The sequence below is a fragment of the Jaculus jaculus genome, chromosome 19 (assembly GCF_020740685.1).
Source record: "Jaculus jaculus isolate mJacJac1 chromosome 19, mJacJac1.mat.Y.cur, whole genome shotgun sequence".
In the NCBI taxonomy this organism is placed as follows: Eukaryota; Metazoa; Chordata; class Mammalia; order Rodentia; family Dipodidae; genus Jaculus; species Jaculus jaculus.
This window is the reverse complement of record NC_059120.1, coordinates 41,554,628-41,579,842: the sequence shown is the minus strand read 5'-3', so window position 1 is coordinate 41,579,842 and position 25,215 is coordinate 41,554,628. Positions and strand designations below refer to the sequence as shown.

Sequence of the window (25,215 nt, the reverse complement as noted above, 5' to 3'; positions counted from 1 at the left end):
CTCAGTGATGCTCCTACCTCTGCCTCCTGAGTGCTGGGATTAAAGGCATGCACCACCACGCCCACCCTGTTTAACCCATTTTTCTATTGGCAATCAGCAGTTCACTGCACATGTTAACTGGATACAAATTCTCAAGCTCCTTCCACATGCTCTCTGCTTAGATGTCCTAAAGCTTTCAGAATGCACAAAGTCTTATTGAAAGACATTGTTCATGCTATCTAAATACAACTTCTTTTTTTTAATCATTCCTTAGGTGGGAGGGGGCAGGAAAAAAATCACCTTTACTTTCAGGCCTAGAAATGGCAAGAACATGGGCTAGGAGTGGTAGCACATGCTTTTAATGCCAGCACTTGGGAAGCAGAGGTAGGAGGATCACTTTGAGTTCAGGCCAGACTGGGTTAGAGACCCTACCTCAAAAATAGAAAAAAAGAGAGAGATGGCAAGTACATTTTAGAGCCCTCTGAAGTTGAGTATCATAAATACAAAACGCAAGGCCTCCTCCTCCATCTTCTGTCCTTGCTGTGATGTCCAGAGGAAACATGGCTAGAGGCCCAAAACAGTTAGTTTGGGTATTTTTTTATTAAAATATTTGAGATAGAAAAGGAGAATGGATGTGCCAGGGCCTTGTGCCACACTGCAGGCACAAACGCCAGATGCACATGCCATGTTGTGTCTGGCTTTACACGTGTATTGGGGAACTGAACCTGGGCTGCCAGGCTTTACAAACAAGCATCTTTACCTGCTGAACCATCTCTCCAGTCCACCGGAGGTATTTTTGAAGCTATAATATGACGGTGAGTTACCAAGTAATGTCCATATAGCCGTTTACTAAAGACCCAGGTTCCAACGGCTCTGTGCGACAGGTGAATCAGCCTATTGTCTGATGCCACCTGAAACTGTGTGTTCCTTGTGGTCACAAATGGTACTCAAGTGTAGCCTCAGTGGCCAGAGATCAGTGGTGGAGTACAGTGGATCAGGCTAATGGACTTCAAAGTAGGAATAGTGAGGCTAGGAGATGGATTTCCTCCAGTGTTCAGACATTTGACACTAAGTGCAAGGGAAACGTATGCTGTTCAACAAATGACCCCACTGCTTCCAGTCATCAGTAACTCTGCACTTGACTCTAATGGAATTATTCTCAACCCAAAGACCTAGTGAATACTCCCCACACTATTTTTCATTCCTGATCGAGTTCATATTTTATTTTAAACTTTCCTCGTTGCCTACCATAACATGCACTCATTTAAACTTGTGCCAGCAATTCCTCCTATAGCTCTAAATTTGTTCCATTTGTCTGTAGTTATGGCTCCTATTAGGAGGCCAACTAACATGTTTTAAATAACAAGATAATGTGGCACACTTCCTTGGAGCCCTATCTCTTTCACTTGTGCCCCCTTTTTCTACTAGGAAAAGGACTGTGTAAATTCCTACCAGTTCACCTCATGCCCTTCTTTCCTTATGTGATCACAAAATATAAGCTCTTCCCTCTGAGCAGAATGAGTGAAAGTACCTACTTATCTTATTCCCAATTACAGTTAAAAACAAAAGTTCTTACTCCCACCCAGCCCAAACCCCAGGAGTTACATGATAAATTCTCACCTGTTTCACTCAGAGTAATCACAAAGAGAGCCCTCATAACTGGCAAGCCCAGAGCTTGGAAGCCTGTATTCTTCCAAGCTGTCCATTTCATGTTTTTGTCTAAAGTAAACTTGCATGGCTCCAAAGTACATAAGTGATTTTCTTTATAGTTCCAATATAATCAGTAATTGACCCAAAGCTTTTGAATGGTAGCAGCTACTCCACCAACCCATACTATAAACAAAATTTACCTATGTTCCCACTCACTGAGAACCACAGAAAATTAGTGGGCTGTAAGACCAATACTTTGACAATTCACATTAAGCAGCTGATAATACACAGGCTTTAAAAACAAACCAACATGGATAACATCTTTATTTCACCAACCAGTTACTTCTGAGTCTCTCCTTGATGATGGATCTCAAAATCTTAGCAGTCCCCAGATATAGCATTCAACTATCCTATATCCAGAGAAAGGAGCCCAGGGGCAGGTCAGACCCCAGGCTATCTTTAGGTGAGAAGAGACCAAGATCTCTCTGTAACAGTCCATGTCAATTTTTTGACTTCATTAAAATGCCTTCAAGTTCTTCATCATCCCTGTTTTCTCTGTAAAATCTATGACAGAAAAACACTCGCATCTCACATACGCATACCATGAAGGAGGGGAGGGGCAGAGGGAACCAGGCGCTACATTGGCACTAACCAAATCCATTCATCCACGAAATGGGCTTGCTTCAGTTTAGTAAGAGTGATTAGCTCCAAACTGTGGTGTGTCCTGCAAGGCAGGCTCGGCTGGTTTCCGTGAAGGGAAGCACTTCCCATACTGATCAACCGAATTCCATTAAAAAATAATAGAGGTTGTCCCTCTCTCTTGAGTAGTCAGTAGCTCAGGGGTGCTAACACCCCATGGCCCACCCAGACAGCCAAGTCCTCAGACAAAGGAAGCATAAAAGCCTTTGGTCACTTTTGGGGGAAGTTGAAGGATTTTTATCCCCTACCCCAACCAAAAGCATCTACACACATATACTCAGGCAGACCTACTTGTCCATTTTCAAGAAAATTTCTCTTCCTAGTTGCTGTAGGATGCAGGATCCAGCCTCCCTGAAGCTGAGAGACAATGCCTATTAACCACACAGACTAGTGTCAACATGCTCTATTAGACTCCTGTGTTGTCTCAAACTGAAGGTAGGACAAAGGAGTGGCTCTCGTGGGTAGAGGGCTGCTTTGGCTCTGAAATCCAATCTATTCAGCAACACTCTCAGGTCCAGGAGTTGGAAGAGGCTCTAAGGGCACAATATGGTGAATGACTTGATGGTCCCAGCCCACTGTGGTAAGAAGGGAGTGATTGAGCGGGGACCAAGTAGCATCTCTCACAAAGTCTCTGTGGGCTCGGCTTCTAAACCTAGAACAAAAGAAAGGGATGGGGGCGTGGTAGAGATGAGAAGAAAATGCAAAGCCGGGAAAGTGAAAGAATCCAACACATGCAGAGCACACTCTTTTTAATGTTACTAACATTTTACTATCTGTATTACCTCACCACTAGGACAACAATGTAGCTACCCCAAATCCCAGTCTTCGATTTTCATAGATGAAGAAATGGTGGACAAAGAAAGATAATGGTGTGGCCTAGCAAGTCTTGGCAAAGAGGGACACAGAATCAGATCTCCTATCCAGTGCCTTTTACTCTACAGAAGGCTGCATTTCACAGAAGTAGTTCTCTATGTGAAAAGGGTAGCTGGCCCCTGTGGGAAAGGACTGGATTGCTATAGTTAAAAAATTCCAGGGCTAGCAGGGCGTGGTGACACACACCTTTAATTCCAGCACTCAGGAGGCAGAAGTAGGAGGATTGCCATGAGTTTGAGGCCACCCTGACACTACATAGTGAATTTCAGGCCAGCCTTAGCTAAAGTAAGACCCTACCTTGGAAAACCAAATAAATAAAGTAAAATACATCCCAGGTCAAAAGAAATGGCTCAGTGGTTATGGTACTTGCTTGCAAAGCCTAATGACCTGGATTTGATTCCCTAGTACCCACATAAAGCCAGATGCACAAAGTGGTGGGTGCATGCATCTGGAGTTTGTTTGCAGTGGCTGGAGGCCCTGGTGCACCACTTCTCTCTCTCTCTGCTTGCAAATAAATAAATAATATCTTTTTAAAAACAAAAAAAAAAATTCCACCCACAGCCCAGTCCTTTGCTACCATGGACACCAAAAGCTGTGCTATGAATCAGCTACAGGAACAAGAAGGCCTACAGTCAGTCAGGGTCAATCCCCTCAGCTATCGATGAAAAATACTCCCTCCAAAGAAGTCAGGTATTTTCTCCTAAAAAAGGATATTCTTGCCCACCGCTCCCCCTCCTCAATTCCTGACTCCAGGGTTCTACTTCAAACTTACACTTCAGAAAGGTCCGAGTCCAGTACAGCAAGTGAGCAGTCTTCACTGAGGGAGGCTAGGAAGGGAACACTAGAAAGCAGAGAAGGATGTGAAGGTGAGGCTCACAGATCCCACAACAAAGCAGACTGAGCCAGCCCCACCTGCACTGTAAACTGAGCAGGAGGACGAGGCAGCCCGATCTCCATTTTGGGTTAAGGTCTGGCTACCATTACAACCCCAAGGAAAGATAAAGGAAATGGAGCAGAGCCAGAGTTCAAGGAAATCATCCTGACCACTAAACACCTCACGGAGTCCTTCTATTGCTTCAGCTCTTACAACCACACAGTGCTAGAAGCCCACAGTGTTAACTGTTGGATACTGAGCAGAAATGAGATTGCGTTTGAGTCATTTTCAAACAAACTACATAACCCTAATGAGGACTAGTCATAGGATGGGAATGTGGCTCAGTTGACAGTGACTGCACAAACATGAATGGAACCCTGGGTTTGTTCCTTAGCACTGAATAAAGGTGCATATCTTTATTCCTAGCCCTTGGGAAATGGAGGTAGGAGGATCTGAAGGCTAAGATCATCCTTGACTATACAGTGAGTTTTGAGGCTAGGCTAAGCTACATGAGCTTTTCCTCAAAAAAAAAAAAAAAAAAAAAAAAAAGATGTAGAGAAGAATATAACCAGCTGTTTTGCCCAGGATACATCATCTCCACCTGCCACCACCCTGTCCCTACCTATCCTTGTCAGGATGCTGGTGACAAAGTACACTACCTGTGGGGGGAGAACACTAGCCCAGTGACACATTGGGAGTGTACAGTTGAGCTGAGGGTACAGCTTGCATTCTTGGTGTCCACAAGGGAAACAGTCCCATTCTCATCACCTGTAGAAGCCAGAAAACATGTCACAGTGGTTAAGAGCATGTGCTTTGAAATCATCCAGACCTGGATTTGAATCTTAGTTTCTCAAGGGTGGACAAGTTACCGCTCTGAGCATCAATCTCATCTTTAGCAAAGTACAAACAATAAACCACTGGGTGGTTGTGAAAATTAATGGATCCAGTTATGATTTTTACAACAAACAGCTTACATATGCATGTCCGCACCAACCCACAGAAGAACAGGAAGTTCTATATAGTAAACCCCCTACTTTGTGACCCATTCAGCTCTACCATGCAGAACAATCAGGAATCAGCTCCACTGGGGAAACCATCATTATGCTCTTCCAAGTTGAACAAAACTAGCACAATTGATGCAGCATCCAGGTGTGCTGAGAAGGCTAAGTAACAGGAGCATGAGTATCAAGGAAATAGCTCTCTCATCCTCCCCAGCGTGTGCACCAAGGAGAAAGCCAATTCTTCATCCTCCCATTCCCAGAGTCAGTACAGTCCGTCATGCCACCTTACCAAACACAAAGACTTCCCTCTGCTGAGGGTGCCAAGCCAGGGAGGTAGGAAGGTAGTCAGAGGCATTGCAGCCTGCAAAGAACAGAAGGGAGGCTTGGAACAAAACTCTCAACCTTTTTACGAAGTCACTATGAATTCTGGGAGCACCCTCCCTCCATTTCCCAGGTCCTGCCAAGGCATTCATGACCTCATTCTGAGCTTCCTAACCTGCACTTACCCATCAACATTCTGTCATTTGTGGGTACAAGTCACAGGCATAGCTTAAGCACAAAGTATAAAAATAGCAGTCCCTGTTCTTTTGTCCAGCTATCTAGAGACTAAGTATCTACTCAGAAGCCAGTCCCATCTTCTTGGTACTCATGACACAGAATGGGGTTAACATACTCTCCAAGAGAAAGGAGATGATGGACTGAACAGATGGCATAGCTGTTTAGGCACTTGCCTGTGAAGCCTAAGGACCAAGGTTCAATTCCCCAGTACCCATGTAAGCCAGATGCACATGGCGGCGCATGTATCTGGAGTTTGTGTGCAATGGCTAAAGGCCCTGATGCAACCATTTTCTCCCTCCCCCCATCTCATATAAATAAATACAATATTTTAGGAGATGATGTCAGGTTGTGTGACTGGACAGGCTACAAGTCTTTCAGGTGGGACCACCCTTCCACTACTTGTCTCAGACTCACCCATCTGTGATGCTGGCTTGGGACAGCGAGTATCCCACAGTAAAATTCTACTGTCCTAGGGGGAACAAAAAAGGTTTCACAATCCAAATGAACAGTCTGCATCAGGGATTCAAGATTCCTAAGGGTCGGCTGTAGTTGGGGAAAGGGGGCTAAATCTTACCTCACTGCATGAAAGAAATACAGAGTCCTGGTGGGGAGAGGCAGCAACACGGGTGACCTGTCCGGCATGTGCTATACAGAAAGAGAGAAATGTGGCATAGAGGAGGCAGGAAGCAGGCTGTAAGAAATATGTCTCAAGATACAATTTAAGAAATTTTGTGATAGATTATGGATTAGAATATCCTAAGAGGAAAGGATGGTTAAGAGCTGTGAAACCTAAAAAGCTTAGGAAAATGAACTGGTAAAGACAATGAAGGAACAATTAGATGAACAGTAAGAATGGTAAAGGAATGTGCTGGAAAGCTATCCTGAATGAAGGGGCGGGCTTAACTCTCAAGCAGTTTTCATACTAGAGTACACAGGCCCTTTAGGCAGTACACAAACACTAGAGGGAGGAGTCCTGGATGCTAAGAGCTTTAGACAAATCAATTTCTTCAATATTTTCTTTCCTAATATTGAACTGTCTGTGCCTGCACATCACCCTACACATACTCTCTCACCCAGCCCCATGATTCCCATGCCTCAGTTTAAGGGTCCTAAAGGAGGTGTCTACTATGAGCCAAAGAGCCCTGAGGTAGACCCTGTCTCAGATACACTACAACGCAAGCGTGTGGCTCCTATACTTCCATCTATCTGTTTCCAACAGTGAGAACCAAAACATGAGATGGTTGTCATAGGGACATAGCTAAACAGTTTATCTGAATTCACAAACTAAGTTATTCTTTGCTGAGTTAACTGTACAGGTTGTCCTGCAGGGTAACAGAGAACTAAGAATCAAGGGAGCCCTGTCAGAGTCCCACAAACTCCAGAATCGGGAAAGATACTCTGGCAAAAAACAAAACAAAATAAACACCAGGTAGAAAAGTAACAAACAGAGGGGGACACTTGATGTTCCTCTAGCCACAGACAAGCACACCCTGCTACAGAGAGCAGAGGGTGCACCTACACAAGGGGAAATGGGATCTTAAATCTGCAGAAGACTTAAGGCACAAAAAACCCATGAAGGACCAAAGAGCCAAAGATTACAGGTAAGAGATGAATGACATCCTCTTTTCACAGTAAAGCCTGAAGGTGAATACTATATAAGAAATAGGGAAATCCAGGATTGGAGAGATGGCTTAGCAGTTAAAGCACTTGCCTATGAAGCCTAAGGGATACAGGTTCAGTTCTCCAGTACCCACATAAGCCAGATGCATAAGGTGGTACAAGCACCTGGAATTCGTTTGCAGTGGCTGGAGGCCCTGGTGTGACCATATTCATATTCTCTGTCCCCCCTCTAATAAATAAAAATAAAATATATTTTTTAAAGTAGGGAAACCTAAACACAAAAGCACGAAGAAAGAAATGGGTAGGAAGAGGATTCACCAAGTGGATTAGGGAAAGACTCAAAAAAAAAAAAAAATGTGGTGACCAAAGGAAAATGAAGAGGCAGGAGGAGGACAGCAGACTGTGGGCATGAACCAAGTCTGATCACCAACATATCGGGAAGAAAAGGACAGGGATGGGTACTGGAGCCTGATTGTAGTTTAAAAGAAAACAAAATAAAACAAAACCTTCCAGACAAGAGACTATGAAATTGCTGCTACTGTTATCTAAACAAAGTGTGAAGGACCCAAGAGGAGAACAAGAAAAGATAACTAGGTCAGGTCTACAGAGAAAGAATACTCACCTCGGTATGAGCTCATCACCATCTGTTGGGCCAGGTCCCAAATCTTGATACTAAAAAGCAAAGGGAAACAGCAAACAATCTTGACCTATGTCATCAGCATAAAAATATGTTCAAGCAAGAACTTCCCTTTAACCAACAAGTCCCATATCTTTGCCTCCTGGGTTCCTGCTCCATTCTATTTACAATGAATTACCTAATCCCCTAAGGAATAGTTATAGACACATCACAGCTCCTAGGTTATTCTAACTGCCCAAACACTGTTTAATGGAAGTTAACAGGATAGTAAGGACACCCCCAGGGAGCCCAGAGGCAGAAGGGATGAGAGCAGAGACCCACCAGAAGTCTTTGCTGCCACTGACAGCTTGTGTGCCAGAGCTCAGGACACTGACGGTAGACACAATGTCATCATGCTCATACTTGCAGAACTTGCTAACAATAAGTGTCTCATTCTCATCTAGTTCCCACAATTCAACAGCACCTGTTGGGGACAGAGTGGAATGAGATGTGAAGGTGAGGAAAGCACAAGTCTGGATTATACCAAGACAGTAATCCACTTCTAAGATTCAAGCAGGCACTATCACTAAACTAACACAAGGGGGGAAGGGGAGGTTCCTATAAAAGCTAAGTTCCTATTACTTCTAGACCAGGTGATTTTTGGTATTTTTTATTTATTCATTTGCAAGCAGAGGGATAGAAGAAACAGAGAATGTCAGGGCCTGTAACAAACTCCAGATGCATGCACCATTGCGCATCTGGCTTTATATGGATATTGGGGAATCAAACCTGGGTCGTTAGACTTTGCCATCTCTCCATCCACTAGGCCACGTGATTTTATGTTGCCTTACTGCCTTCCTAATACAGTCCAGATAACTATGTGACAAAAGCACCTAGAAAAACATAGGCAAAGAAGAAACAGCCTTTAAAATCAAGTATTGTGCTTCCAGTGAGAGGATGATGGGAAATTGGTTGCCAGGAGACAAGGATATAAAATCTACAAATGTCACAGCCCTGTGATGTTAACCTTCCTCAATTCTTAGGGCATTAATAAATATCTGATCCCAGACTGGAGAGATGGCTCAGAGGTTAAAGCACTTGCAGGCAAAGCCTAATGACCTGGGTTCAATCCTCCAGTGTAAAGTCAGATGCACAAAGTGGCACATGCATCTGAAGTTCATTTGCAGCAGCTAGAAGCCCTGGAGCACCCAATCTCTCTGCTTGCAAATAAATAAACACTCTATCAACTACTTGAATAAATGTCTTGTAACTATCAGAAAGGCTGTCTTTAATGTTATATTTTTCATCTTCCATGCATTACCTGCCAACTTTGAAATTCTGATTTTCTTTCTTTCCTTTCCTCCTTTTCCCCCCACGCTTTTTTTTATATTAATACCATAGCCTAGAGTGACATTCAAAACAGAGAAAGCAGAAGGAAGGGCTGATGACACAGTCCAGTGGTACAGCACACACCTAGCTTGCATGAGGTCCTGGGTTCAACTCCCAGTCACCACCACCCTTCGTCCCTCCGCCCCCAAAACACACGAGAAAAATGGGAAGACAGATAGCACAGATTGTCTTTTGAATCATCTATGGTTTAGGATTGCTGAAGGTCAGGGAAAGGTTACAATCTCTTTCCTAATTTTGTTTCAGATTTTTCTGGGCCTCAAACCAGGCAATTTAGAATCTTGGGGGATGGGGCGACTATGCCTACGCTAGAGTTCACATTTGGTGCCAACAGAGTAATATAATAAGGTATTAACGGCTGAGCCCAGTCCAACCTGTATTCAAAGCTTCGATTCCACATGGTTCGGGGGTTGGCTCACCTGAATCAGAAGCCACTAGAATACCTTTGTCCCCTACCCAAGTGAGGTCAGCCACTCCGGCCTCAGTCTGGACTCCAGCGGAACAGAAGCCTTCGTTGGGGGCCGAACACGGGTCCTTGAAAAACCAGAGGGAGCCGGCCCAACAGCGACCACTGAGGCTGGAGGCCCCTAGCAGAAGTGACCCATCTATGGCAAAAGAGAAAAGGGGATGGATAGAAGTGGTCAGCGCGAGGGCGGATCAGCTCGTCTCCATGGTAACGTCCCGGAGCTGCCCGCGGGCCGGGCCGCGAACTTGAGCTCAGGGGCATCCCGGCGCCAGGAGGCTGGGGTCCAGAAGGCATCCGCGGACGGACAGGGCGGGCACGGAAGAGCGCCCTAGGCCCGGGATCTCGGCTTACCAGATCGGTACCGTGCAGCCTCCAACTGCCGTTCCATACAGGCGGGCGCATTTGGGGGAAGGTTCCACTCGCGGGCCGCCGGGGGCACGACCGGGGGTGGAGTTTCCTTCCGCATCTCCACGGTTCCAAACCCAACAGAGAGCCAAACTCCACGACACTCGAGCCCCACTCGGGAACCAACCCCCACGTGCTGCACCCTCTGGGCCTCCGCCCCCTCTCCGACGGATACTACGCGTCTACTTCTCGCGAGAGTTGTAAGACAAGTTCTCAGGGCCTGGGTTTCTTCTCGCGAGAAAAGCCGAAGAGAAAGTTTGATAATTCTTTTCTCGCGAGGTTTGCGCGCGGCCATCTTGTTCGTGTCCCTGACAAGTCTCCCTGTGGGGTCACAGGGACGCGAAGACCGTTTCGGGAACCTTGGCTGGTCATGCTGTCCCGGGTGGTCCTTTCTGCCGCCGCCACCGCGGGTGAGAGGCGTAGGCGGTGGGCTGAGCTGTCCGCGGGGTCTAGGGGAAAGCGGGTGAGGCCGGGCTCGGCGGGCTCGGGGCCTGAGTGCGGAGGATTCCGCCCGGGTGGGAAGGCAGGGTCGAGGGGAACGGGAAGGGAGGCGCCCGGCCGGCTTCCCCCTGACTCTGCTGACCGGCGCCTTGTGTGCTTTCAGCCCCGTGTCTGAAGACCGCGGCCGTCCTGGGACCTGGGTAAGTGTGAGGCGTGCCTTGTGTGTCTGTCCGTCACCTCGTGTCCTTTTCCGGCTTCTCCCTCGTAACTCGAGCAAGAAATTACCGTTCTGAAGGCTGTCAGGGTGCTCCGTCCTCACGCAGACGCCTGTTGGTGTAGCTGACTGCCTTAAACGGCAGGTCGCTTAATGACAAAGAGGAGAACAGGGTGTTCCAGTAAACTCGAAACGGCTTGCTTTCCCTCCCTTTGACCTTCAACCACACATAGCTCTGAAGCAGTTAACTAGACTTACATGCCCAAGAACACATTCTTGCTAACTAGAACTAAAGAAGCATGTTTTTTCAGTGTCTCGGGCCTGCCTACTGCTGCATTGAGTCAAAGACCGTCCATTCGTTGGGTAAATGTGCTACTTGCCACCAGATTCGCTAATGAGTGCAGCTGAGTGGGGGGCTGGCTTCCCGGTGCTTACTGCTATGGGCGCAGTGGCAGCTGTGCTTGGGAGCATAGAAGAGGCTACCACTGTCTCCTCCGCTTACTGATTATGGGACCTCACAATCACATGCATTATAGATGAGAAGATGATTCCCGTGTGCATAATGTGTGCTTAGTAAATGTTAGCAGCTATTACTGCTAAAGTGTTTTGTAGAATATGTCAGGGCTTTATTTTTTTTTAAGATTGCTTTTATCCACCCAAACTTAGTTTTAAAGCTTGCAAAATTTGATAACTACCTTGTGGCTAGGGGGGGGAAAGGCTCTATCTGTAATTATCTTGTATATTCAACAAATTTAAACTGTAATTGACTGCCTCTTAGTGGACTCTATTCAAAAATGTTGAAAAAGAGCTGGAGAGATGGCTTAGCGCGGTTAAGCGCTTGCCTGTGAAGCCCAAGGGCCCCGGCTTGAGCCTCGATTCCCCAGGACCCACGTTAGCCAAGATGCACAAGGGGCACACGCATCTGGACTTCGTTTGCAATGGCTGGAGGCCCTGGCGCACCCATTCTCTCCCTCCCTCCCTCCCTCTTTGTCGCTCTCAAATAAATAAATAAAAAACATTTTTGATGTTGAAAAAATAACTGCTAGGGATGTAGCCCAGTGTGCGATGCCCCTGGGGCTGATCCCCAACACTGCAACCAGGAAACATTTGGCAATAAGTAGAGGTGTTTGGGGATGGGGTGAGGGGGTTACTGGTGTCTAGTATATAAAAGCCACAGGGATACGGATAAACATTTAAACTGTATCTCACCAGTAAAGAATTATCCAGTCTAAAATGTTAATCATGCTGAAATTGAGAAACTTTGATTTGAATGAAGGAACCATAAGCAATTCTTCCATTGAAAGTTTGGTGGAGTACTAGTATTTGGGAGCATAAGTAATACTCAAAGGGTAAACATGGGGCTAAGGTTGTTGCTCACAGATAGAGTGCTTGCCTAGTGTCCACGAAATCATGGGCCAGTGCCCAGTGCTGCAAGATAGACGTGTGTGTGTGTAAGAGAGAGATGATAAGTCAATGAAATGACTTTTTTTATGATGATCATGTGTGCATGTGCAGATTCGTGTACATATACATACACAGGCCAGAGGAAGAAGTCCTACGTCCCCTGTCACTCTTCTCCCTTATTCCTCCAGGCTTGCTTAACATGCAAAAAGACACAGGCTCAATGTCTAGCACAAAATCTTTTATTGAACTTGGAACTCACACTGTGAACTATATCCCCAACCCCCTGAAATAATATATATTCTTGAAGTACAAGGAAATAAGAGAGTAAGGGAGTTTAATGATGTAGGACATGAGACAAAATCAAACTGAGAACTTGGCGGAGACTGAGTTTGGCAGCATATATGAATAAAGCTAAGTCAGTATGCTATAGATGGTAAAAAACGTGAACTTAGGCTGATTAATATAAGAATAGTTCGTAAACATAGTGATAGTAATATAATAGTTTAAGCATAATACCGACAATAGTAAGTTCCCAATATCTGTAGAATGAATTCATTGGTTAGGTTAAATTTTAAGACATGATACACTCATTAGATACTTCTTACTTCCCCACCAACAAAATGAGAGCTGTTTGTGTTAAGATAGGCAAAACTGTGTTATCTTACATGGACAAAAAGAAAATAGAACAAATGGACTGAGGTTCCAGTATGTAGCAGCTCGAAAATGAACATATTAAATCTCCCCCCCACCCCCCCCCCAAAAAAAACTGGAAAGACCTGAAGCACATAATGATCAACAGTCTGTCAAAGATAGCAATGAAGGTAAGATTCTAGGTGTCCAATTGCTTATGGCACCGCAGGCATATAGTAGGAACCTCTCACACAGAACCTTCCCTGTGCCAAGTACCATTGTAAGCATTTTAGAGCCATTAACTCAGTCCTCACAACAGCCTTATAAAGTAATATGCTTCATTTCCATTTCATACAGAGAAATCCGAGATTACCAAAGCTTGTATTCCTTGCTCAAAGTCAAATGACAGGTGTGGAATTTTAGCTCCCAAAGTCTGGCTGGAGAGTTTTGGGTTTCCTTGCTCATAACAGACATTCTAAGTCCTAGATGAGTCACTCATAAGACTTATAAAAGGGATTCTGGAGCTGGAGAGATGGCTTACAGTTACAGTGCTTGCCTGCGAAGCTAAAGAACCCAAATTCGATTCTCCAGGTCCTATATAAGCACATGTTAGTGTGTGCATCTGGAGTTCCTTTGCAGTGGCTAGAGGCCTGGCAAGCCCATTTCTTTCCCTCCCTCCCTCCCTCCCTCCCTCCCTCCCTCCCTTCCCCTCTCTCTCTCTCTCTCTCTCTCTCTCTCTCTCTCTCTCTCTAATAAATAATAAAATATTTTAAAAAATTTTAAAGAAGGGATTCTGACGCCAAGGATGGTGGCATACACCTTCAATCCCAGCTCTTGGGAGGCAGAGGTAGAGGATTGCCATGAGTTCGGTCGAGGCCACCCTGAGACTACATAGTGAATTCCAGGTCAGTCTGAACTAAAAAATAAAAAATAGTGAGACCCTACTTAAAAAAAGGGGGGGGGGCTGGATTCTGGTAGAAGGTTACATCTGGCTTTAAGTGTCTGAAATTACTGTTCCTGTTCTTAGTCTATTCTCTTTTTATGATGTTGGGAACATCCCAATCCTCATACCTTTTTTTTTTTTTTTTTTTTTTGAGAGAGATAGGCAGAGAAAGGGTGCCCCAGGGCCTCTAACCACTGCAGTGAACTTCAGGTGCATGTACCACCTTGTACATCTGGCTTACATAGGTCCTGGGGACTCAAACTTGGGTCCTTAACACTTTGCAGGCAAACGCCTTGACTGCTAAACCATCTCTCCAGCCTGCATTCATTATTTTAATTGTTCATACATTGTGTTTTCTTTGAAGAATTGATTATAAATGTATACCTTTGCCTACCTGTAGGGCATTGCAGGCAACAAGGATATTCCACACTGGGCAGCCACAACTTGCCCCTGTACCACCTCTTCCTGAATATGGAGGGAAAGTACGTCTTGGGCTGATCCCCGAGGAATTTTTCCAGTTTCTTTATCCTAAAACTGGTGTAACAGGTGAGCATTTGCCCAGTCTTTAGTAAATATTTGTATGGTACCACTAAAATCAAGTAAGCTGTTTTAACAGGAAATTGTGGAGGTGATTCAATATAATAGTTGAATGAGTTTGGGGATTTTTAAATTTTATAGCATTGTTTCCATTTGTTAATAGTATCAACTTCCTTGAGTTCATACTCAACGCCATGCATTCTTTATTCTATACGCACTGTCTTACTGTTCCCAAATATTGCTAGACAGGGAACCCCGGAAGCCAAAGACTTCTTTAAAGCCCGGTTGGCCTAAAATAACATTTCCTTAGCTGAAATTATAAGAAATATTCTCATATTTCCATAGATGATAAAAAATATTACATATTATAGGCCTTTTTTGCAGATGCATACTTCAAATGTGAGTACTAAAGGAAGTTTTAAAAACTTGAAATTGTTGGGTGTGGTGGCGCACACCTTTAATCCTAGCACTTGGGAGGCAGAGGTAGGAGAATCACCGTGAGTTTGAGGCCACACTGTGAATTCCAGGTCAGCCTGGGCTAGAGTGAGACCCTTCCTTGAAAAACTTAAAAAAAACAAACAAAAAAAAAAAACACTTGAAATTGCTAGGTAGTGTACCCCTTTAATCCCAGCACTCGGGAGACTGGGGTAGGTTTACTCATGAGGTTTGAGGCCAGCCTGGGACTACAGAGTGTGTTGCAGGTCAGCCAGGGGAAAAGTAAGACCCTGCCTTCCCCCTCACCCTCCCCAAAAAAAAACTTGGACCTTGAAATGTGGGCAAAATATGTTTGAGACTGTGAACTCTTACTCACTTAGTATATCATCACATTCTTTGTACGAGTGCCACTCAGAAATACTACAGTGCTGCCCTACAGGCTCACTGTGTCCCATCCTAACGTCTTGAGAGGTACCAAGGAAAATTCTAACGAAATACTTGTGTCTTGAACAGTCTAGCTTCAGAAGCCACTAAAATCACATATATGTTACTTTTGTTAAGGCACTTAACTAGGCACAGTGACACATGTTTCTAATCCCAATACTTTGAAAGCTAAGACAGAAGAATTTTCACAAGTTCAAGTCCAGCCCTGCCCCCTGCCAAAGCAACAGTACCACTCTTGAAAACACGACCCTCCCTCTAGAGCATGTATTACCATCCTCTTACATGTTGCTCTGCCCCTTTCTCAATGCTCATGCTTAAATCTATATTACAAATTCCAATTTGGCTTCATAAAAAGAGGAATACTTTTCCTAAATCCCAAATCACGATTTGTGTCCTTTCAGGACTCATGGCATGGTTAAATTAAAAAGTAATAATAATGGGGGGTGGGGAGGGAGGGAATTACCATGGGATTTTTTTTATAATCATGGAAAATGCTAATAAAAATTTTAAAAAAATTTTAAAAAGTAATAATAATAATAATTGTATATTTGAAGTATTATAATTAGGTGCTCCTGAAATGGAGTATAATAAATATCCTTTGTGTGTACATAGTACTTTATAGTTATCTATTGCTTGTTTCTTATACCAGGTTGCTGTTCAGTAAAAATAGTAAAGAGTGGATAGATTTTTGTCCTGTCCAGTGTTATCCATTGAAAAACAATGTATTTTGCTGGACACATGACTGTAGAAAATAACCTGGCATCCTTTAGCTCCTTTTGTGCTAAATACTTTATAGACATTGTTTTAAATTTCATCAGTCCTGACTGAAGTTGTTGTTCTCTTTTGAGGAAACTTGTTCAGATATTATTTTAATGGTAGTTTTGATAGGTTCTACTATAGATTTTCTTTGATCTATATCTTCTTTCCTCTTTACAGTACTGTTTCTTAGTCTGGTATTATGTCTTTGAACGTGGTTGTTGTGAAGCATATGTAACTTTGTTGTGAAGCATTATGTAACTTTGCCTTCAAATAATCGAATGCTGAAGTATCATTATATAATATTCATAAAATAATTTTTTTTCTTTTAGGACCCTACATGCTTGGAACTGGGCTTATCTTGTATTGTCTATCCAAAGAAATCTATGTGATTACCCCAGAGACCTTTTCTACCATATCAGTAGTAGGGTTACTTGTCTATGCAATTAAAAAATATGGTGCCTCTGTTGCAGAATTTATTGATAAACTCAATGAGGTAAGAGTCAAACTTGATTTCCCAGTCAACTAGTAATACTTTTATATGAGTATTAGAGGAAAGATACAGCAATGTAGTTATAGTAATTACAGTGTGGTGCTATTACTAATTTGAGGTAAAATTTAAATATGTGAACTTCAGATTTTCCTTAAGTGGTCTTTATTAAACATGATATATTTATAGATATATGATCAGTCATATTTGAGCATTTGTCCTTATGCATGTACCCTCCTGAGTTCAGTGTTTCCACTGACCCTTGTTGTTTCTATAATCATAGCAAAAAATTGCTCAGCTGGAAGAAGTAAAGCAGGCATCCATCAAACAAATCCAGGATGTGATTGAATTGGAGAAGTCACAGCAGGCACTCACTCAGAAGCGCCACTACCTTTTTGATGTTCAGAGGGTAGGTTTCGGTAGCTTGTAAGAGAATGAACTTTTTGCGGGGGAGAAAAAATCAGTCTGGGGATAGAGCTCAATAGCAGATCAGTTTTAGCATGTGTAAGAAAGTCTAATACCATAGAAAAGAGATGGCTTATGGTAACAGCACTTGCCTGCGAAGCCTAAGGACCCAGGTTTGATTTCCCAGTACAAACATAAGCCAGATGCACAAAGTAGCAAATGCATCTGGAGTTTATTTGCAATGGCTGGAGGCCCTGGTATGCCCATTCTGTCTCTAATTTGCCCCTCTCTCTCAAACAAACAAGCAAAAAAAGACAAGTTTTAGCCTTTGTAAAAGCCAGGCGTGGCAGCTTGCATCTGTAATCCCAGCACTGAAGAGTCAGACATAAGATCCCTGAGGCTGTCGGCTTTGGTAGTCAAGCTAAGTACATGGGCTCCAAATTCAATGAAAGACTGTCTCAGCAAGTAAAGAGTAGACTACTTCTGGCCTCCACATACATGTGCACACGCACAAGAGCACACATACAAAAGAGCATCTGATGCTTAACACTCAATTTATGAAGCAGATTCAGGTAGCAGTAGGGTTCTTTGCCATATTTGGAGCATAATCCTAAAATATTTATTTTCCAGTATTAGGAGCATGTTAAAGTATTTTGTGCCTAATATTTAATTTTACATTATAGAAGCACATATGCAGTGAAATGCTGAGATTTAGTAAGTATCTGGTTAGGGATCTAGGCCGGAGTTTCTCAGTGTGGTCTCAGTACCCCATGCATCAGTCACTGGTTCTTTGAACCCACTTCAGTACCAATAGAATCAGAGTCTACATTAGGTGCTGAGAATCTGTATTCATTTAAACAGGATCCTGAAAGAGTCTTAAGTACATGAATGTTTAAAAATCTCAGAAAGTGCTGGGCATGGTGACGCATGCTTTTAATCCCAGCACTCGGGAGGCAGAGAGAGGATGGCCTTGAGACTGGGAAAAAAAAAACCAGAAAAACAAATCTCAGAAAATGTTAAAGCCACAGTGGATGTGGTAGCAAAAGAAAGACAGAAGGAAAAGGAAAATGAACAGAAGAGAAACGGGCCTTAACCATTTCCATGCACAGTTGGGCAGTTCTTACTAGCTCTTGTACACTATACATAACAAAAGCTGCAGGTACTTTTTTTCTTCCAGGTGGAGTCACTCTAGCCCAGGCTTACCTTGAACTTATACTCTGTAGACCCTCACAGCACTCCTTCTACTTTTGCTTCCTGAGCACTGGAATTAAAGGCATGCACCACCACGCCTGACAAATTCTGCCCGTTTAAAAGTCAAACTAGAATATGTAGGTTTTCCAAGTCAAATGCTTATCATTTGAGTTTTGTACTATATTTATTGAGTTATTTTTTTCTTGTTGTTTTGTTTTGTGTTTTTGATTTTTCAAGGTATGGTTTCACTCTAGCTCAGGCTTTCCTGGTATTCATTGTGTAGGCTTAGGGTGGCCTTGAACTCATGGCAGTACTCCTATCTCTGCCTCCTGAGTGCTGGGATTAAAGGCATGCGCCAGCACGCCCAGCATTTGCTGAGTTTTTATTGTGTGGATTTTGTGAGCAAGGCAAGGTATTGGAAATGCAGCACAGAAAGAAAATTTCTTCCTTTGTGGAGTTTACTTTCTAGCTAATCATTGGGGGAAGATTAGGAAGTAGATGATTAAGTAGATATAAGTGTCAGTGGTGGTAAGTGCTAAGGACAGCAAACTGGTGGTAAGGCAAAAGACATCATGTGAACCAGGAGTTACACAGGGCAGCAGGAAAGCAGTTTTCTTCTATAGTTAGGTTAAATTAGAAGGTAGCATGAAATGGATGAGGGGTAGTACAGGAACCAGGAACATAGTTAAGTACTAGGATATGTAAGTCTTAAGTGCTTCTACAAACCCTTTACCTATGCTGAGTGAAAGCATTATTGGCAAGAGTGATGTGATTCATGTTTTGAGAGACCACCCTGGCTGCCTTGTTGTAAGTAGCCTTCATAGCACTTGGTTTAGCCAACAACAGATCCTTAAAATATGGGCTTTATAGTCTGACTACCTGTTTTCCAGTTTGGGCTTTAGAGTGTATTAATTCTATAACATTGGCAAGTTCCCTTTTCTTTCTGCAAAATAGATATGCTAATAACTAACCCCATGATATGGTTATATGGTACAAATGAGACAAAGCTCAAGAGTATTTACAACATAGTAGGTACTCAGTAAATACTAGCTATCATTTGAGAGTGTTCACACATAATTGTAAAGACAAATATGCAATATATAGTGCATTACTGTAGTAGGAAACAATGTCAATGATCTGTTAATAGAACTTGCCTGAATGATCATGAAGCATAATTATAGTGAAATCCAATGTAACTTAAAATTCAGGTGGTATGTGTATGCATGTATTTGTTGTGTTTAATATTTCTGTGAGAACATAAGGAATACAGGAAAATAAGCTATGGAGGCACTAGTAGAGACTTCTTATTACCTGTAATTATAAATATATTTTTGCCACGTTATTTTAATTTGTTACTGCATGCATGTCACAGCATATGAAAATGATTTTACACAAAATACAAGAGAAGTAGGTTATTATGACTGGTGAAATTATCAGAACAGACATACTCCATCATGTGTGCAAACAGTATTCCACTTGTTTGTTAACCATTTCTTAATTATTTTGCTCCAGAATAACATTGCTATGGCCCTGGAGGTCACTTACCGGGAACGGCTACATAAAGTGTACAAAGAAGTGAAGAATCGTCTGGACTATCATATTTCTGTGCAGGACATGATGCGCCGAAAGGAGCAAGAGCACATGATCAACTGGGTGGAGAAGAACGTGGTGCAGAGCATCTCTGCACAGCAGGTACACAATGTTGTGTGGGATCTGGAGTTGGACTCCAGAAGCAAGGGAGACAGTTGACAAGGAGTTTGATCTAGATGGTCATAATCTTAAGAGATGCTGCACAAATGCCATGGATGCATTCCCTTTCCAGGTTTTGTGACCAAAGGCTCTCTCATCTCAGGACAAAAACAGTATAAATCCCTTTCATTTCCCATTTCCTGCTGTTTATCTGTCTTGATGGAATAGAAATGTTTTATATTATTTGCTTATATTGTTTTTTTAATTTATATTCTTATGATTTGATTTTTTCCCCAAGTGCGTGTTGTAGGCATTTCCAGTCTCTTGTTTACATAATGTAGCAGAATTAAAACAAAACAGAGTCTATCAAAATTGATGGATTTTTATTTTTACTTAGTTTAACTGAGAGTGACAGAATCAAGCCTCGAACCAGGCTCCTTAGACTTCACAGGCAAGCACTTAGCCACTAAGCCATCTCTCCAGCCCAGATTTTTTTTTTTCAATAAGCTACCTTTACATAAAAGTAATTTGTATACTTTTGGGTTGGGTTTTTTGTTAAAGTTCTAAAAAATATTTAGAAAAGAAAATGATAGTTGTTTTGTTGTTTCAGTTCTTAGCATTTCTGTGTTAGTAATGTTTGTTGGTTTGTCCTTTTAAAGAATCTATTAACTATACAAACCAACATCAGACACTGGTTGTTGTAAGAGTTTCTGGCCTCAGATTCTTTTCAGAACTGTGAACCAGGAAATTTTAAGCAGCTACCAGGATTTGCTTTTATTTATTTTATTTTTTTTTAATTATGTATTCGCCAGAGAAGGAGGGAGGGGGGAAAGAGAGAGAGAATGGGCATGTCAGGGCCTCCAGCCACTGTAAATGAACTCCAGATGCATGTGCCCTCTTGTACATCTGGCTAACATGAGTCCTGGAGAATCAAACCTGGGTCCTTCGGCTGTAGGTAAACATCTTAACCACTAAGCCACTCTTTCAGCTCAGTATTTGCTTTTAAAATAAATTATATAATTCTAAACTTTTCTAGTAAGGTTACTATATTAAGCCAGTAATCTTGAGGTTCTGGTCTAGTTAAGAAAGTTTCTTTTAAAACTTGCTGTATTTATGTCCTTCCATGTTTTAGAGAGCTCTAACTAGATTATCTTTCCTTGTCGCAGGAGAAGGAGACAATTGCCAAGTGCATAGCAGATCTGAAGCTGCTCTCAAAGAAGGCTCAGGCCCAACCAGTTATGTAAACACAACATTCTCAGTTGAGACCACCAGAAACAGTGAACTAAATGGAAGCTAGTCTGCCTCACGGGCTCCTGTATTACTGTGGATTGAAATCACAGTGTTCCTAAGAATTCATTTCATGGGTTAGAAATCTACCGGCCAGTCAGATTTTCCTCATCTTTACTCTGCATCATGAAAACTTTGGTGATCACTTTTGAATAAGCAGTTTGCAACAACTTGTTGCCTGACTAAAATTAGCAATTTGTAACTAATGCTACCACCATCTTGCAATAAAGTGGCAATTGAAACAGTTCATTTTGTACTCTGAAATATCACTTTGTCATCTTAGTGAAAGTAAAAGATGTTATTGAGCTGTTTCCTATTAATGAGACGACCAATCAATGGTGAGCTGTTTCTCACTAACTTTAGATAGGTTGTAGGAAGCTTAAAACTTATAATTACCCACTCTTAAAGTAACTAAAGAAAATACTGTATAGCAACTCAGCAACTGATTTTATAGTTTTGGTAGTATGCCTATAAAATAGGGGCTCAATATATCCTAAAATCACTGTATAGTTGGGCTGGGGAGATGGTTTATATTAAATACTTGCTACACAAATGGGTGGACCAAAGTTTGAATTCCAAGTACCTCCATATATGCTGGGTGGATATGGTGGCTGGCCTGTTGTTGCAGTGCTTGGGAGGCAGAGATGGGATCTCTGGAGCAAACTGGCTACTATACCAGTAAAATGATGAGCTCTGGGTTCATGGAGACCATTCCTCAGTAAATAAAACAGAAGGCAACCAAGAAAGACACCCAATGTCAACCTCTGGCTTCCACACACAGATGCATCTCCCCTAAAAGAAAATTCTGTATAACTATCAGAAACTCAGAAGAGGGTTGGCTGTTAGCTTAGAAGTATAGCACTTACTGTGTATGCCAAAGTCCCAGGGTTTAATCCCCAGGGCCAAATAAATTTGACCACATCCACACTGCTTTGATTTACCCTCTTTTTTTTTTTTTTAATGCTTAAGAGGAAAAAAGAAAATGTTAAAAATAAAATTATCTGATTTAGCAACTTCACTGCTGGGTATATATCCTCCCGCAAAAAAAAAAAAAATTGAAAAGGTCACTGGGTATAATAGTGTGCACATGTATCCTAGCTTTTTCAAATGCTGAGGTAGAAGGGTCCCTTGTTGGACCCAACCTAGACTAAAGCAAGGCTCAGTGTCAAGCAAAAATTGAGCCCATTGTGGTAGCGCACACCCTTAATCCCAGTGCTCGGGAGGCAGAGGTAGGAGATTCACCATTACTTCAAGGCCACCCTAAGACTACATAATGAATTCCAGGTCAGCCTGGGCCAGAGCAAGACCCTACTTGGGATAGGGGGATGAAATATCTCTAACATTCTCCAGTGCTCAGGGTCCATTGCAGAAGAGATGGCAAAAAGAATGTAAGAGCCAGAGAAGGGTAGGACTGCTTACATTTCAGTCTTAAAGGCACAGTGGCCTGGTTATCCATGACCTCACAGTACCTGGTACTACCTACACAGGACCCTCAGTATAAGAGGAAAAAATGATGTAGCAGACAGATTTAGGTTCCCAGAGAAGGCACAGTTATGGAGGGAAGGGATTTATTGAAGCTTACAAATCCAGGGGAAGTTCCATAATGGCAGAAGAAGCTGGCCTGCTTTCACAGGACCAGAGAAGCACAAGCCTAAAAGCTAAAAAGCCACACAGCACAGCACACTGCTGGAACTCTATGCACACTTTGCATATCTTTACTTGAAGTCTGAAACCCACCACCACACCTTAAGATCTGCCCTCTGACACCTCCAGCCAGGTGGCTGCAGATGCAAACTACAATAAAACACTGAATATATTGGGGGCCATCTGTTCAAACTACCACAGATGATGACATCAAAATAATAGAGACTAATTGAGAGAGAGAGGATATGATGGAGAATAGATTTGTGAAGGGCAAAATGGGTAAGGGGAGGGAATTACATGGTTTATTGTCTATAATTATGGAAGTTGTTAAAAAATGGTTATTAAACTTGATGTATATTTTATCATAATAAAAACTTTGGGCAGGGCATGATTGCACACGCTTTTAATCCCAACACTCTTGGTAGGAGGATGATCACTGAGTTCAGGACTAGTCTGAGATGGCAAAGTGAGTTCCAAGTCAGCCTGTGGTAGAGTAAGACCCTACCTTGAAAAAGATTTTTTTTTAAATAATCCAGCAAAGGACTGGAGAGATGACTAACCAGCAAAGCCCAGCACCCCAAATTTGAATCCCTAGTACCCATGTAAAACCAGATAGATGGACAAAGTGGCTCATGCATCTGGAGTTCAATTGCAGTGGCAGGAGACCATGATGTGTCCATTTTCTCTCTACCTCGTTCTGTATCAAGTGATTTAAAAGACTCCAGTAATGGGTGGGGGGAGGGAAATACCATGGTTTATTGTCTGTAAGTATAGAAGGTGTCAATGCCTGGGCGTAGTGGCGCATGCCTTTAATCCCAGCACTCAGCCAGAGGTAGGAGGACCACTGTGAGTTCGAGGCTTCCCTGAGACTACATAGTGAATTCCAGGTCAGCCTGAGCAAGAGTGAAATCCTACCTCAAAACAAACAAACAAAAAGACTCCAGCAAAAAAAAGAAAAAAAAATCTACTTTCATAGGTTTGTATTTCAATCTTCCACATTTACACAGGATTTACTTGTACTTAATGGGAAATACATACTTAATTGATGTTTTTATTGATCTAAGATTTTAATGTATGTAACAGTCATTTGAATATTGATAGCTAGCGCACCAATCTAATAGAACTTAGTTTGATGGCTTGTTTAGGAGATGTTGATTAGGTGAGCAGGGGTGTTCCCAATTGTATTTATTTAATAGCTGGGTGTGGGCACAAAGCTGTAATCTTAATACTTTTGAGATGGAGGCAAGAGGATCAGAATTTAAGGCCTGTCTCAAAAAAATTATTGTTGCCGGGCGTGGTGGCACGCGCCTTTAATCCCAGCACTCAGGAGGCAGAGGTAGAAAGATTGCCTTGAGTCAAGGCCACCCTGAGACTACAAAGAAGCAAACAGGATGGAGATATATATATATATATATATATATATATACACACACATACATACATATACATATATACATACATACACATATATATAGGATATATATACACACATATATATGTATATATAAATATATTTTTTAAATTAGAGGCAGATAGAATGGGCATGCCAGAGCCTCTTAGTCATTGCAAATGAATTCTAGACACGTGCCACCTTATGCATCTGGTTTACATGGGTACTAGAGAAGCAGACCTGGGTCCTTAGGCTTTGCAGGCAAGCGCCTTAACTGCAAAATCAACTCTTCAGCCCACACTACAGGTTTTTATTTACACTATTGTGGGAGCTACTTACGTACTGTCTAAACTGTACGGTACTGAAGCTTGAAATCCAGTTAAGTGAAGATGCATGGAAAGTGAGACACAGTGGAGATCACAGCACATACTAAAAGCCGTGTCTGTCTTTTATCTGACCTCATTAATACAGATATTCAACACAAACACTTGGTCCAGAAGTTAGAGAAACTAAAGAATTACACAGAGGAAGGGTGGGAAGTTGCCTAGCTGCAACATTTGGTTAACACAATGCTGTGTACAAGCTGCAAGATGCTACTGCAGGGCTGGGGAGCTGGCTCCCATTAAAGGTGCCAGCTTGCTAAACCTTTCCACCTGGGTTCAATTCCCCAGCATCTGTGCAAAGCATCTGTAATCCCAGTGTGTCTAAGACGATGGGAGGTAGAGCCACGGGGATGGGAAGCCTCATGCAATACCTGGTCATCTTATCAAGTGTATGCTAATGTCTTCCTAGTCTGTGTCAGAATGGACAGGAAAGGTTGAGCAAGATAAGAAATTATCCCTAATCTCAGCAGTTTGACATAGAAGGATTTGGTTTTTGCTCAATGAGGATCTTCTGTAGATATAAGTGGTATTACAGAGAAACTCCTGCACATGATGATTTCTATCAGCCTCACCTCATCACATAATCCTCCCCAAAACCCTGTGGAAGGAGCAACCCAGTGAAGTCAGACATCAGCAATTACATCCATAAGTAAAAAGGTTCAATTCATTGGCCCGAACTTGTCATCTGGTGTTATCTGACCTCAAGGGTTGCCCCATGCCAAAAGGAGAGCCGTGGTAAAATAGTAGTCTTTGGGTTGGTTTGTTAGTAATGGTGGTTTTTTGT

At 42.6% G+C, this 25,215-nt stretch overlaps 2 protein-coding genes across 2 annotated transcripts; one reads left to right on the top strand and one right to left on the bottom strand.

The window, feature by feature from the left end:
• Positions 1-1,922: 1,922 nt before the first annotated feature.
• Positions 1,923-10,326, bottom strand: Wdr77 (WD repeat domain 77). The gene is made up of 10 exons (XM_004658993.2): positions 10,095-10,326; positions 9,697-9,882; positions 8,213-8,354; positions 7,877-7,926; positions 6,209-6,279; positions 6,049-6,103; positions 5,366-5,437; positions 4,735-4,843; positions 3,974-4,042; positions 1,923-2,980 (listed from the first exon to the last, which is right to left on the bottom strand). The coding sequence occupies exons 1-10, from the start codon at positions 10,207-10,209 to the stop codon at positions 2,821-2,823; spliced, it is 1,029 nt and encodes a 342-aa protein (XP_004659050.1). The 5' UTR covers positions 10,210-10,326; the 3' UTR covers positions 1,923-2,820.
• Positions 10,327-10,415: 89 nt separating this feature from the next.
• On the top strand, positions 10,416-21,261 carry Atp5pb (ATP synthase peripheral stalk-membrane subunit b). The gene is made up of 7 exons (XM_004658992.2): positions 10,416-10,558; positions 10,753-10,789; positions 14,181-14,326; positions 16,285-16,448; positions 16,726-16,851; positions 19,551-19,730; positions 20,894-21,261. Exons 1-7 carry the CDS (start codon positions 10,519-10,521, stop codon positions 20,969-20,971), a joined length of 771 nt encoding a protein of 256 aa, XP_004659049.1. The 5' UTR covers positions 10,416-10,518; the 3' UTR covers positions 20,972-21,261.
• Positions 21,262-25,215: the final 3,954 nt, after the last annotated feature.

Coding starts and splice junctions, on each gene's coding strand:
- Wdr77 (XM_004658993.2), bottom strand. CDS start 10,209: ATGCGGAAGGAAACTCCACCCCCGGTCGTGCCCCCGGCGGCCCGCGAG. Junction 8,355..9,696: donor TCTAGTGGCTTCTGATTCAG/GTGAGCCAACCC, acceptor TGTCCCCAACAG/GTGCTGTTGAATTGTGGGAA. Junction 6,280..7,876: donor GGTGATGAGCTCATACCGAG/GTGAGTATTCTT, acceptor CTTTCTGTATAG/CACATGCCGGACAGGTCACC.
- Atp5pb (XM_004658992.2), top strand. CDS start 10,519: ATGCTGTCCCGGGTGGTCCTTTCTGCCGCCGCCACCGCGG. Junction 14,327..16,284: donor TCCTAAAACTGGTGTAACAG/GTGAGCATTTGC, acceptor TTTTTCTTTTAG/GACCCTACATGCTTGGAACT. Junction 16,449..16,725: donor TTATTGATAAACTCAATGAG/GTAAGAGTCAAA, acceptor CTATAATCATAG/CAAAAAATTGCTCAGCTGGA.